Source organism: Dendrobates tinctorius, unplaced genomic scaffold (genome assembly GCF_039654945.1).
Source record: "Dendrobates tinctorius isolate UK_male_01 unplaced genomic scaffold, ASM3965494v1 ptg000075l, whole genome shotgun sequence".
Lineage (NCBI taxonomy): Eukaryota > Metazoa > Chordata > Amphibia > Anura > Dendrobatidae > Dendrobates > Dendrobates tinctorius.
Genome location: NW_027361743.1, coordinates 3,463,909 through 3,478,817, shown reverse-complemented (window position 1 = coordinate 3,478,817; position 14,909 = coordinate 3,463,909). Strand labels below are relative to the sequence as shown.

Genomic DNA, 14,909 nt, shown 5'->3' with positions numbered 1-14,909 from the left:
GCTTCTCAGAAAATTAGAATATCATCAAAAAGTTAATTTATTTCAGTTCTTCAATACAAAAAGTGAAACTCATATATTATATAGAGTCATTACAGAGTGATCTATTTCACGTGTTTATTTCTGTATATGTTGATGATTATGGCTTACAGCCAATGAAAACCCAAAAGTCATTATCTCAGTAAATTAAAATAATTAGCAAAAAACACCTGCAAAGACTTCCTAAGAGTTTAAAAAGGTCCCTTAGTCTGTTTCAGTAGGCTCCACAATCATGGGGAAGACTGCTGACTAGACAGATGTCCAGAAGGCAGTCATTGACACACTCCACAAGGAGGGTAAGCCACAAAAGGTCATTACTAAAGAAGCTGCTGTTCACAGAGTGCTGTATCCAAGCATATTAATGTAAAGTTGAGTGGAAGCAAAAAGTGGTAGAAAAAGGTGCACAAGCAACCGGGATAACCGCAGCCTTGAAAGGATTGTTAAGAAAAGGCTATTCAAAAATTTGGGGGAGATTCACAAGGAGTGGACTGCTGCTGGAGTCATTGCTTCAAGAACCACCACACACAGACGTATCCAGGACATGTGCTAAAAGTGTTGCATTCCTTATGTCAAGCTACTCATGGCTAAAAGACATCTCCAGAAGCGTCTTACCTGGGCCAAGGAGAAAAAGTACTGGACTGTGCTCAGTGGTCCAAGGTGTTGTTTTCAGATGAAAGTAAATTTTGCATTTCATTTGGAAATCAAGGTCTCAGAGTCTGGAGGAAGAGTGGAGAGGACACAATCCAAGCTGCTGGAGGTCTAGTGTGAAGGTTCCACAATCAGTGATGGTTTGGGGAGCCATGTCATCTGCTGCTGTAGGTCCACTGTGTTTTATCAAGACCAAAGTCAGTACAGCCGTCTACAGGAAATTTTAGAGCACTTCATGCTTCCCTCTGCCAACAAACTTTCTGGTGATGGAAATTTCCCTCTCCAGCAGGACTCGGCACCTGTCCACACTGCCATAAGTACCAATACCTGGTTTACAAACAACAGAATCACTGGGCTTGATTGGCAGCAAACTCACCTGACCTTAACCCCATAGAGAATCTACGGGGTATTGTCAAGAGGAAGATGAGAGACACCAGACCCCACAATGCAGACGAGCTGAAGGCAGCTATCAAAGCAACCTGGGCTTCCATAACCCCTCAGCAGTGTCACAGACTGATCGCCTCCATGCCACGCCGCATTGATGCAGTAATTGATGCAAAAGGAGCCCTGACCAAGTACTTAGTGCATTTACTGAACATACATTTCAGTAGAGCAACATTTCGGATTCTAAAATCATTTTTCAAGCTGGTGTTATAAAGTATTCTAATTTACCGAGATAATGAATTTTGGATTTTCATTGGCTGTAAGCCATAATCATCAACATTAACAGACATAAACACGTGAAATAGATCACTCTGTGTGTAATGACTCTATATAATATAGGAGTTTCACTTTTTGTATTGAAGAACTGAAATAAATTCACTTTTTGATGATATTCTCATTTTGCGAGACGCACCTGTATCTACATTCTCCGTAAAACAAAACATTTTCTTACAATTCTGAATTGTGCTGTTCCTCTGATGTTCCCCTTAGAAATGGATGACTAAATACAGTGGACAACTAGGTGTTACTGTCCTACCTGCTGATTGAATGTGGTTTGTCCCTGTATCATTAACATTGGAAGAAATTGGACATGGGAATTTTAATGCCGAGCTGTCAACTTACGCATACATCTCCAGGAGGGACAACAGATGAACGGCACAATGAAAAGTTAGAAAAAAATATATTATTTTATAGGAAAGTTAATTTTTTTTTCTAAAACAGAAAAATCAGCAGAGGAGACCGGTCCTCTACACTGCATTCAATAGGGGCCACACATACCATGTGCCTAGGGCCGCAGGGCTCATTCTGACGTCTGATTTTCTTGTGCGCGATAAAAAAATGGACCGATTATTCTCATCAGAGCTTCATCAGAAAATAGTCTGAGTGTCATCCAATTTTATTATGGAAAAATAAAAAAATTCTCCACCTTCTCTATTCTGACACTCATTGAAAATTGGACAGCGCGAGTGCAGTGACATTTTTTTCTCTGACTCATTGACTTGCATTGCAGATTTTTATCCTACCCTCAGATTAAGGCCGGGGTAACATTTGCGAGTGCAGTTTAAGAAACTCGCGCAAGTCTCTCGCATCAATACTCGGCACTGCCACCGGAGGTTCGGACCGGAGCGTTCAGCTGCCTAGAAATACATGTAGCCGCACACTCCGGTCCCGAGTGTTGGCGGCAGTGCCGGGTATTGACTCTCGCAAGTTTCTCACATTGCACTCGCAAGTGTGACCCAGGCCTAAAATTGGACTTGCCTCTGCAATTTTCCTTGGATCGAGAGGTCTGCAAAAAATCATGGGCATGTGAAAGGCCCCATAGACTATCACAGGTTTGAATGCGAAGTCTGAAAATCACTCATGCGCAAAAATCAGTCAACTGAATGAGCCCTTAGGGTGTGAACAGCTTGAAAGAAGCAAAAAGACGCTTCTTTGCTTCCTTTATCCGGATGTAGCGCCACTCATGTCTATAGGCTGCATTTGGTATTACAGTAAGCATTAGAAAGAGGCAATACCTGACGCGGCCATGGACAAGAGTGGCGCTGTTTGTGAAAAGATATTAGTCATTCTTGTTACATCTCCTTAATAAAAAAAAAAACCCTTTTCACACTAGTTTTTTTTTGTTTGTACAAAACTTCCTATCGCTTCTTATATTTTCCAGTATAGGAATTTGGAAATTGAAATTGGGTAAAGCCCTGCACTCCCAAAGTGTTATTTTCATGCTTTATTTATTTATTTTTTTGCCTGTTTTTTATTATTATTATTTTCTAACTTGCTTTTTATTTTATTTTTCATTTTCCCCATCTTTTCTTTTTTTCATTTCTTTTTTTTTTTAAGATGGCTTCGCAATGGAACAGAAATAGAACTGGAAAGTGATTATCGCTACACTTTAATAGATGGAAATTTAATTATCAGCAGTCCAAATGAGATGAAGGATTCTGGTCAATACCAGTGCATAGCAGCAAATAACCTTGGCAGAATCCTTAGTAGAGAGTCAACACTTCAATTTGCATGTGAGTAATACCGTAATGATTTGGCTCTTCCACTTGTTAGTATTCTTGTTCTGCTTTTTTTTGCTTTCCCCCGAAAAATTCCTTATGAATATAACTCTGTTTACAGAAATAAACTCAGGTTTAGCAAAATACTGAACCTTTGATGCAGAATTCGGGGCCACATCAAGTGTCTCGAGGTTTCACCCAAGTGGCATAAGAAGACATTGGCCGGACAATGATCCCTTGGCGAAAAGTCAATGCAAGAGATGAGCAAATCTGCAACTCGCCCAAAATTCGATTGTGGTTTGTGGCAGATTCACTCAGATTCCATAAGCAGATTTGATTTGGTGAAAATCAAACATGCCCCCATTACCATAAGGAGGGAAGGAGTTAGAAAAAAAAAAATTAAAAAAGACCCTTTATGCTCACTTTTTTCACCTATTCTGGAGCAACTCCATGGTCTTCCATTTTCTTCTGATGCTCAATTTGCTGACTTTGGGGCCAATATGAGGTCTGTGATTGGACACATGGATGAGGAAGGGTTGTAAATCATGACCAGTGTTCCACCCTTGTTCCTGAGTGGCCACATGGGGCCAATCACAGTCCTCAGATTGACCCCCATGTTGGATTAGAGGAAGCGTAAGAACAGGTGACGAAAGGATGTAATTTTTTTTTTTATTATAAACCTTTCCCTTGCCTTAAAGCAAATCCAGCAAAATGGCGATCGGTTGGCTACCATTTTGCTGAATTTGGGCAAATCAAATTGGATTCTTGCAAATTTGGATTCTAATGGAAACTGAGAACGAGTCTGCCTATTTCTAGTCAATGCCAAAGAATTTAATGAACTTTGCCACATGTTTTAGGATATTTAGATACACCAAGGTCTACTCCAGAAAATGGTCCGGCAACACTCTTTAGGCCGGGATCAAACATGCGAGGAATACGACCGAGTCTCACATGTTAATACCCGGCACTGCCACAGCAGTCAGGAGTGGAGCGTGCGGCTCCATGTATTGCTATGTGGCCGCACACTCTGATTCGAGTGCCGGCGGCAGTGTCTGGTATTAACATGCAAGACTCGGCTGTATTCCTTGCATGTGTGATCCCGGACCTATAGAGAGTCTGTCACCTCTAAAATGCATTATAAATGGGCTAAACAGTATTGTAGGGTGCTTAGCCCCATTAACAACCATAGTAGAACTGTGCCTGTTACTGGGGTACTGTCACAGTTCCACCTCTCAGTGTGTCTGGGATGCGGTTACTGACAGCTCGGCCGTCCAATCTGGTATAGGTGATGTAGTCCAAAATAAAACGTTTCGGCCACATCCAGCCGTTGTCAATTACAGACTGTTTAAAAGTGTTGTGGATTCATGGGAATCCTGATTATTTAAGGCTGGACGCGTCTCGGTTAATATCAATTTGTAGACTTGGGGGTACTGTTGTCAGACAAGCGGTGGTATACTGCGTCTGACACAGGCATGCTGACACATTGAAGCACTCGGACTACTAATCCGTGGGGTTTATGCAACAGTTCCCCCAAGTCTACAAATTCATATTAACCGAGACGTGTCCTGCCTTAAATAATCAGGATTCCCATGAATCCACAATACTTTTAAACAGTCTGTAATTGACAAAGGCCGGGTGTGGCTGAAACGTTTTATTTTGGACTGCACTATATAAACACCAAAAGCATCTCTCTAAGTTGAGTGCCTAGTTTTTCATTATATACTATATGGTGTGGGATCCTACTACGGCACCCTCTCGGGTAGTGCACACAGTTTTTCTTACAATCTGGTATAGGGGCATGCTGAAGCTGTCAGTACTTTGACAGCTCGACTAGCAAATCTGAGGCTGGGAGGCTTCAGCTGTCTCAGGTGTTCACTATCCCGGGTAATTGCAATGCTTACTTAACTGAGCAGCTTCTCCCAGATCTCTACCAGACGTACATTTGTGGCGCCCCTGAGGGTTCAGTCGCCACAGAGGTACTACACCTCCTCCTGAGGTGTGGTACCCCACCATTCAGGTAAGGTGGAGGCTCCTGACCACGCTCCAACACCTGCATTCCACACAACACAGTAGTGTAGCAAAGCACCCTTTGGTGGCTCCCTGCTTGGAACACGAAGCGTGCTGGAAGGCGGGTGGAGTTTGAGTTTGCACAAAAGAGCGGGAGGAGGAGAGGATTCAGTCAGTTAGAAGGGAGTGAAGAGGAAGTGAGTCACAGGAGTCTGATGAGGTCGGACCTGTGTAGAGTGATCCCCTGAGAGGGATGGAGGAAGGAAAGTGCTGCAGCCGACCTCAGTGATCTGGGTCCGCTGGCACAGGAAAGGAACACTGAAAGAAAGCCTGACTCTCCATAAGAAGGAAAGGATTAGTACGGAACGTGAGGAGAGAAAGAGAACAGAGGATTGAGGGTTAGAGGAGAACCCTTCACAAGTTCTAGGCGCAAGGCCGGGGTCCGGTCCCCGAGGTTGTTTGGATACTTATGGTCCCGCAACAGACACCGGAGGAATAGAAGTTTGTCATTACTTTATTCCCACACAAGACTTGGGGGCACAATGAGATAGAGAGCCGGGACTTAGAAGCAGAGAGTCCCCGAAGCAGGCTACAGCTGTCTGCCGTACAAGTAGAGTTCATAGGAACATCGGACAGAAGGAACTCCAGTGTAATTCTGTACTAGGAGTACTTCACTTAAAGGCGCTAAGAGGGAGATGTTCAGAAAAGGCACATAAGTTGGAGGAGTGTTGGAAAGGTGTGCTTCGTCTTGCCTGGAGGTTGGCTGAGCTCCTGACCCGGAGGACACGGCACTAATGCGGGCTCGTGAGCCACCACAGACTGTGAGTAAAGCTTTGGAACTACATGCCCTGGTGTCCTCCACTTATTCCTGCGACAACCTGCCCAGCACTGCTACATCCCTTGCGCCCGACACTACACCATCTAAGTGTCGCTTCATCCACTCTGCCCTGGGACTACAGCCCTGCCTGTGGAGGGCTATACCATCATTGCTGCACCACACCATCTGTCCCAGAGGAACTGTCTGCAGCGTCGGTTTAATATCTACATTGCTGAACACCACAGGTGGTGTCACATCTTACACATTCACACTGAACATTTACAATGGGCGCCCAGGGCCATGGACCAGGTCACCTCTACTGTGACACTTCCCTGTGAAATACCGGCCTGGTACCGAGTACCCCACAGCCCTGGGTGTGAGGGCGTCCCACATTCATCTTGTGAGGTTTGTGCTCCCTGTGCCTTGAGCTCTGTAAGCTTGATCTGTTGCCTGACCTTGGACTTCATTCTGACCATCCGCCTGTTTAATCCCTTCAGCTGATCCATTATCCTCCTTATACTCTGACCTCGGAACGTTACCTGACTACGCTTTTGTCTCTTCCTTCTGTTTATGACGCACCCTCTTGGCTTCTCACCTTGGACTCTTTGACCACTCTGACTTACGGCTTGGCAGTGAGAGGTGACTAGGGTCACAGGCTGTGCCTAAGAAAATATTGTATAATTTATATGCAAATTAGGAATTTTGTGCACGGTTACGCCTCCTCATTTGCATATTGGGGTGGGATCCTTCCCTCGATTCTGACTGACAGTGCTTGCTTTCCAGAGCGAGTGGAGCGCCCCACAGGGCCTTAGCTTACTCGGTACCGGGCCGGTCAGGTTCTTTAAAGGGGATGTGTCACGTGGCAGTGACCCGGTCCGTGGCCCTGGGCGTCCAGTAAAGATGGATGTTTAATAAAGGATGATAATGGGCGAAGATGATGGGAAAATAGTAGGGAAATGGGGAGTTTGTTGTGACGCCACCCGTTGTATTCGGCAATGGTAGCCAATGTTGCAATGCAGATCCTCTGGGATGGTGTTAGGGCAGCAGAGATGGTGAAGCTCTCCACGGGTAGAGCTGTGTCCTAGGGCAGTTAAGGTGGTAAAGGGTGAGTTGGTGACTGTGATGGTGAGTGTGGTATGGAGTAGGCGAGACGCAAATGACACGAAGGACACAGCAGGGTGCAGTTTCACAGTTTTTACTCAAGATTCTTGTGCACACGATGACCCGCTTGGCACTGTGTCCTCCGGGGGAGGGGTCCAGCGAATGCGCAGGTAAATTGGGAACACCTTTTCAGGACTCCCCTTTATGTTCACCTTTCTAGGCTGCCTCTGCGCTGATCTCTACTTTCTCTCCTGCCCTGCGCCTTCACAAGCAGTGTCCCCAATCCGGCAGCCGCGGACCCTGTCAGGTGATGTTCTCAAAGTCCCCTTGCTCCTATCTGGCTGCCTTTTTGGGGAATAACTGTGGCTGCGGCTGAGGCACTTGAAATTACCTCAGCTTCTGGCTTGCTAGCTGAGCCTCGTTTGTTATTCTCCACTAGACTTAGAGGTCAGCTCCCCCACTGTGACCTGGTCCTTCCACGTCTGGATACGGGCCCCACGGCTGGCTTTCTACACCACCCAAGCCCCTAGGACCCCTTCTGTCCTTCCGGAAGCTTCCTTCAGCTCTCCTCACTCCTTTTCTCTCCCCTCAGTCTGACTGACTTCTCCGCTGTCCCGTCACGAACTGACTCTTTCTAGAATGATCTACCTTTTACCTCAGCCTTAACTTCGCCCATCAACTGTCACTGATTGGATACTCTCTCACACCACTTCCTAAACTCCTCCCCTTCTACCTACCTTTCCCCACTGACTCCCCAACACCCTTTCATCCCCAGACAGGGATGAGGCCTTCTTCCCCATGGGTACACCCAGATGCCCTGACTGATCTGGTGTGTGTTGGGTGCGAGTGTTGGAGTCCTGAGTGGTGCTCCCTCCTTACCTGAGGGTAGGATACCACACCTCTGGATAAGGTGCAGTACCTCTGTGGCGACTGGACACTCAGGGGCGCCACACGAGCACTATTAAAATTGTGCTGGTGTGTGTGCAAGCATGCATGTTCTCCTCTATCTCCTTTCTTCTGATGCCAGTTTGGGTGTATTAGTGCAGTAAGAGGTGTCACAACAAAGGAGACGTGGAGGAGAACGAGCATGCTCGCACACACGCAGGCAACATTTTGATACTCTGAAAGGCAAGCGTTGTCAATCAGAAGTGGTGAAAGGACCCCAATATGCAAATGAGGAGGCATAACGCTGCAGCAAATGCCTAATTTGCATATAAATTATACAATATTTTCTCAGGCACTGCCCCAGTAACAAAGTGAGGGTGTGTAACAGTGCATCAAGCTCTTGGCCACATTAAGGGATCAGCGAAACCTCCTCATTTGCATATAAATGATAAGTTATTTTCTCAGGCACTGTCCCAGTAACAAGTACATTGCTAATATGGATGATATATGGGCCAAAATCCCTATAATACTGCATTTTGGGGGTGAAGGACTCCCTTTAACGATTGCACATTGACTTACAGTATAACTCCAGTAGCTGGCGCTGCAGAGCCGCTCTTCTTCTTGAAGGAGATCTAATTTACATACCTTTGGATAAGTTAGGGACTCTCTGTGCATTACACACATCTGCATTTGATAAATCACAGAGGTAAAATAGCAAGTAATGGAAGGGTTTAGTAACATGCCCCCTTCTCATCTACTCAGCGCTGTACTGCATGTGTCTGTAGCGGGAAAAGGCATTTAGCCTTAATAGGGTAACCTATCTATCTGACCCCTCTGGCAGCTCAGGAAGTGGATTTTTGCTTTGCGTTATTTTTATCAATGTGCATTAGCGGTGCTGAAATATTTCAAAGGATTCATGATAGATAGATATTGTTCTGATATATCCCTTTAAACTGTCACACAAGGGTGACTATAAGCCTCCAGACCATAGGTAAAGTGGTCAAAGGCAACAGATCTACTCCAACACATAAACGCAAAATGAAGAGGACAAGGAGTACAGGAAAATGCATTTAACAATTGCAAAAATGTTTTATCACAATAAAATCATATCATCACAATCAATAACGATTGCAAAAGAATGTAAGAAATGGTGGACTCGAAAAATGGTAAGGTAACTACAGATTGTGTGCGGAGCGAGACGGCACGTTCCTACAGAAGCTGTGTCCCAAGGGTTCATGTTATAGCAATAAATATGCAGTATGTGGCGCAGCATATAAGGTTATACTGTATAGAAAGGCAGAGTGCCAATAATCCACCCACATACAGTATATAGAGAGGGACACGTTGTGTATGTATATAAAGTGGCGTAGTGCAACCAGAATGTCCTTACCTGTGTAAATCCCTGTGAACCGTCAGATCTCGCAGCCCCAATGATAGACAGACAGACAGATAGATAATTGATAGATAGATAGATAGATAGTTAATAGATATATAGATATGGGGTGGATATACTGTATATGGGATAGATAGATAGATAGATAGATAGATAGATAGATAGATATGGGATAGATAGATAGATAGATAGATAATATATAGATAGATAGATAGATATGGGATAGATAGATAGATATATAGATAGATAGATAGATAGATATGGGATAGATAGATAGATAGATAGATAAATAGACAGATATATAATAGATAGAACATAGATAGATTATATATGATATATGATAGATAGATAGATAAATAGATAGATATGGGACAGATAGATAGATAGATAGATAGATAGATAGATAGATAGATAGATAGATGGATAGATAGCTTACATACTTTTCCTTTAACAGAAACCATTATTTTTTTCCTTATGATTTATAAGGTACTTGTGAAGGAGACAAATCATTGTAATATATCTTATTAGAAAAATCTGTTTCTTTCTCCTCCTGGACTGATCTTTCATTCTCAGGTTGTCTTAATTCATGGGTAAAACCTGTCCATGACTATGACCATTATTTCATGTGAATGGTGACTACTTGGCGGCGCACACATCTCAGATGTGTTTTGTTTTCTAACTTTCATATTGTGATATAAAAGAAACATAAAGGTACATGTAACACAAGACCATAATATCAGTCTCCTGACACCATCTAACATCGCATGGTCTACTGTACTGAAGGTGACAATATTCGGGGTGATAGTGATTTTCCATTGTTCTCCAAAGCTGGAGATAATTTGCTTTCTCCCAATAGAAAAGTGAGAAATCAAAACTCTGAGAGGAGAGAGGAGATAATGCCACCCTGTAATCACCAATTATCTCATATCGCCATTGCTCAACACATTGTTAGTCACTGTTGTTTTCTCTTCTCCTTTTCTGTGATTCTGACCAGTAATTACTATTGTTTCTGCTCCAAAACAATAATTTTGTAAAAAAAAGAAAAGTTTGTATCTACACACAGCGTCTCTCAAAACGTTAAACTCTGATTAAACAAGCAAGAATATGAAAGTTTTTAGATGTCAGGCAATTTTCTTGACTCCTTGTTAGAAGAATGCAGAATAAGAGACATTTGTATCATTAGTAGAGTTGAGCGAAACGGGTCGGTCAAATTCAGAATCCGCCGACTTTTGCTAATGTCGGGTTTCGCCGATCGAAGCCCGACCATAGCGTGAGGTCGGCTATGAGGTCGCCGACTTGAGTGCCAAAGTCACGTTTCAAATAATGCTTCCAGTGCCTTTTCTCTGCCAATCATCAAGGACGCACCCTGTGGGCAACGCGATTACGTCGGCAGAGGCCCCCACCATGTTAGAGAAGGGCATGCAAGTGATTGGCTGGCTTTGTGTGGCGTCACAGTGGGTATAAAAGGCCGTGACCACCGACCGCCATCTTACTTCTGCCGATCTTACAATAGGGAGAGGTGCTGCTGCTGCTGATTCTGAATAAGGAGAGTGTTAGGCAGGGAAGAAGAAAAAAAACTGCTTCTGCTGATAGCGCTTTTCACTGTACAGTTAGTGTGCAGTGAAAGGGGAGGATTTTTGTTGTGTGCAGTAGCGCTGGTGGTGATTAGGCTGCCGTTTAAGGCTACCTGCTAGCTGCATTGCTGTGTGCGCACTGCTGTTCAAACTGCTTTTTTCAAAGCACTCCAGCTTGTATTATTTTGTCCTGGTGAGTTACCGAGCGTTCATTTTTTCACACACCATGTAGCGGTGTACGCTCCTCACACACTACCGTGTACCGGCTGGTATCATGGACAAATAGAAGCTATCTGTGTGTGACTCTGGAAAAAAAAAAGAGATTTTCCATTTTTCCAGACCTACACCGTATAGAGCTGTACGCTTTTCAAACGTGAAGCTATCTGTGTGTGACTCTGGAAAAAAAAAAGGAGATTTTCCATTTTTCCAGACCTACACTGTATAGAGCTGACCGCTTTTCAATCAGTGAAGCAATCTGTGTGTGACTCTGGAAAAAAAAAGAGAGGAGATTTTCCATTTTTCCAGACCTACACTGTATAGAGCTGACCGCGCTTTTCAAACAGTGAAGCTATCTGTGTGTGACTCTGGAAAAAAAAAAGAGGAGATTTTCCATTTTTCCAGACCTACACCGTATAGAGCTGTCCGCATTTCAAACAGTATTGTATATTTGCTGTTTGATGACGGTCAAATCTATACAGAGACAGCGTGTGTCACTATGTATAAAAATAGACGGAGATTTACAATTTTCCATACAGACACCGTATAGAGCTGTCCGATTCTCAAACAGTATTGTATATCTGCCGTTCGCATTATGGTCACATCTATACAGAGTCAGTGTGTGCGTGTGTGACACTCCGTAAATACATATATGGAGATTGTTAGTTTCACTAAAAACGTATACAGCCGTACACTTCTGATACAGTACCGTATATCTGCTTGATGGACTATGGTCAAATATATACTGGTAGAGCGTCTGTGACTAACAAAATATATAGGGAGATTTAATTTTTTTTAATACACCTTACACAGCTGTATGCTCCTCATACAGTACCATCTCTCTTCTGGTATTTTTGGTACATTTTCCCAAACATGAGGAAGTATGGTGGAAGAGGCCACGGACGTGGGCAGCGGGGCACAGCTGGTACTGATGGTGGTGGTGCATCAACTGGTTCTGGCAAAAAAACAATAGCAGCTAAGGCAGGAGTTGATGAGCCTGCGTCATCGTCTGGCACAAGAAGGCCTTTAAGGTTCCCTTTTCTGGGAGAAGGTAAACCGCTTTTAAAGCCGGAGCATCAGGAACAGGTTTTGGCTTACATTGCCGAAACAGCCTCCAGCTCTATTGCCTCCTCTTCTGAAGTTACAAAAACTGCAAGCACAGAGTCGTCAGTGCAGGCCTCTGGTCAGGAACAACACCTTCTGTTGTGTCCTTCACCCACACCAAAAGTGAAAGATGCTGCAGCACACACTTCAGATTACTCCATGGAACTCTTTTCACATACCATTCCTGGGTTATCAAGTCAAATTCTGAATTCCCCTGTCCAAGATGAATCTGACATGGAGTGCACTGATGCACAGCCACTGCTAGATGAATCTGCTGGTACATTCACCCACAGCACTACATTGCCCGCGCAGTCTACTGAGCCCGATCTCAGATGCCCCTTCCCACATACTATACCACCTTACACGGTAACATAGAGGAAGGTACAGAGGAAGGTGCAGATGACATTGAAGACGAGGTCATGGATGACCCAGTTGTTGACCCGTATTGGCATCCATTGGGGGAAGAGGCTGCTGGTGACAATAGGTCAGAACAGGAGAAGGATTCGCAGCAGGCATCGTCATCGCAGCAACGGTTATCCGGCAGGCCCGTAGCTGTCAAAAAACTTGGCAAGAAAACTAAAAGAGATGCAGGACAGCTTGGCCAGACGGTCAAATTAGCACAGCGTGCAAGCCCTGTAAATTTGTACCATAGTAGGAAGAGTACAGTGTTGCACTTTTTTGAGCAAAATCCTACTGATGACGCAAAGATTATCTGTAAGAAGTGCCGAAGTACCTTTAGCAGAGGGAAAAATCTATGAAATTTGAATACCAGTCGCATGCTTAGACATTTAACCAACAGGCACTTGCAAGTGTGGACGGTCTTCAAAACCTCAGGTAGTACATGTGCACCTGTTCCGACTGAAGTTAGCTGGCAACGCTCCATCGCTTCCCCCACTGTAAAGCCACCGCTAAGCACACCACCATCAAGAAATGTTGAGGTGTCGTCGCTAGGCCAAACCAGTCAGGCAATCACAATATTTTCGTGAGGAAACACTGAATCTAGGCCATCATCACCCTTACCATCCCCAACCCCTTCACAGTCTGCCATGTCCAATGCTAGTTCCCCCATATGCAGCTCTCAAGTCCAGCTCACCCTACCAGACACTCTGAGTAGGACAAGAAAGTACTCATCCTCTCATCCACGTACACTGGCTTTGAACGCCTAAATTGCCAAACTGATCTCATTAGAGATGATGCCTTTCCATTTGGTAGAAAGCGAAGCTTTCCGAGAGCTCATGGCCTACACTGTCCCAGGCAATGACCTACCCAGTCGGCACTTCTTTTCTTGAAAAGCCATCCCTACCCTCCACCGGCATGTGAAAGACCGCATTGTCCATGCACTAAAACAATCAGTGAGTGGAAAGGTGCACCTCACAACAGATGCATGGATCAGTAGGCATGGCCAGGGCCGTTACGTGTCCATCACTGCGCACTGGGTTAATATGGTGGATGCAGGCTCTACAGGGGACAGCGGTGGTGGAACAGTGCTGCCTAGCCTACGGTATAGGAAACAGTTGGCTGTAGGCATTCGACCCTCCTCCTCCTCCTCCAGAAGCGAAAGCTCGTCGACAGAGCGCAGTCGCACGAGCACTCCATCCACATCTGTCAGTGTTGCACACGAGGTGTCACACTATCAAACAGCTAGTGGTAAGCGGCAGCAGGCTGTGTTAAAAATGATGTCTTTGGGCGACAGTAGACACACCGCGGAGGTACTGGCTAACTACTTGCATCGACAAACTGAGTCATGGCTGGGCAGTCTACATCTTGAGTCAGGCAAGGTAGTCAGTGATAATGGGCGGAATTTTGTGGCAGCCATAGCCCTTTCAAAACTCACACACATACCTTGCCTGGCTCGCACCTTGAACCTGGTGGTGCAGTGCTTCCTAAATAATTATCCAGAGTTAACAGCCCTGCTCCATAATGTGCGAAGACTGTGCTCGCACATCCGTTGCTCAAACGTCCACTTCAGTCGTATGCAGAAGCTGCAGCGATCACTCAACCTCCCCAAGCACCGCCTAATCATAGACGCTGCTACAAGATGGAACTCCACCATGCACATGGTTGAGAGGCTGTGCAAATAGAGGCAGGCTGTTATGCATTTATGGGAGGATACATGGGCAGGCAGTTTGATGGCAGACATGGAATTGTCGGGTGTGCAGTGGTCAAAGCTGAAAGACCTCTGTAAAGTCCTTCAGTGTTTTGAGGAATGCATATGGCTGGTAGGTGCAGACGACGCCATCATAAGCATGAGCATCCCACTTATGCGTCTGCTCATGCAAACTTTGACGCACATCAAGGATCAGGCGTCTGCAGCTGAGGAGCATCAGGAAGAGGAGGAGGAGGGAAGCCTTGATGACAGTCAGCCATTGTCTCGTCAGGGAACTGGCGTGGGCGAGGTGGAGGAAGAAGAGGAGGATGAGGGGGATGTTTATTTTTGGGAGGAGGATGCTTCTCAGGGTGCAACAGAACATGTGGGCGTGCCAAGGTCTGGTACAGGGTTTGTGACTGGAGGGATGTGGATTTGCCAGAAAGTGCTCCTCCACCCACCACTGCCAGTGCAGCATTGACAGCTGGAACATTGGCCCACATGTGTGACTATGCCTTGCGGATCCTAAAAAGGGACCCCTGCATTGCCAAAATGATGAGGGATGACGACTACTGGTTGGCCAGCATCCTCGATCCACGCT

The 14,909-nt window shown here is 45.1% G+C and overlaps 1 protein-coding gene across 2 annotated transcripts in view; it reads left to right on the top strand.

Moving 5' to 3' along the window:
* CNTN5 (contactin 5) overlaps positions 1-14,909 on the top strand; it is a 2,193,251-nt gene that overhangs the window by 1,348,627 nt on the left and 829,715 nt on the right. For both annotated transcript variants that reach the window (XM_073582945.1, XM_073582944.1), the window contains one exon: positions 2,965-3,140. In XM_073582945.1, the coding sequence (XP_073439046.1) occupies positions 2,965-3,140 (176 nt within the window). The remainder of the gene's footprint in view (positions 1-2,964; positions 3,141-14,909) is intronic.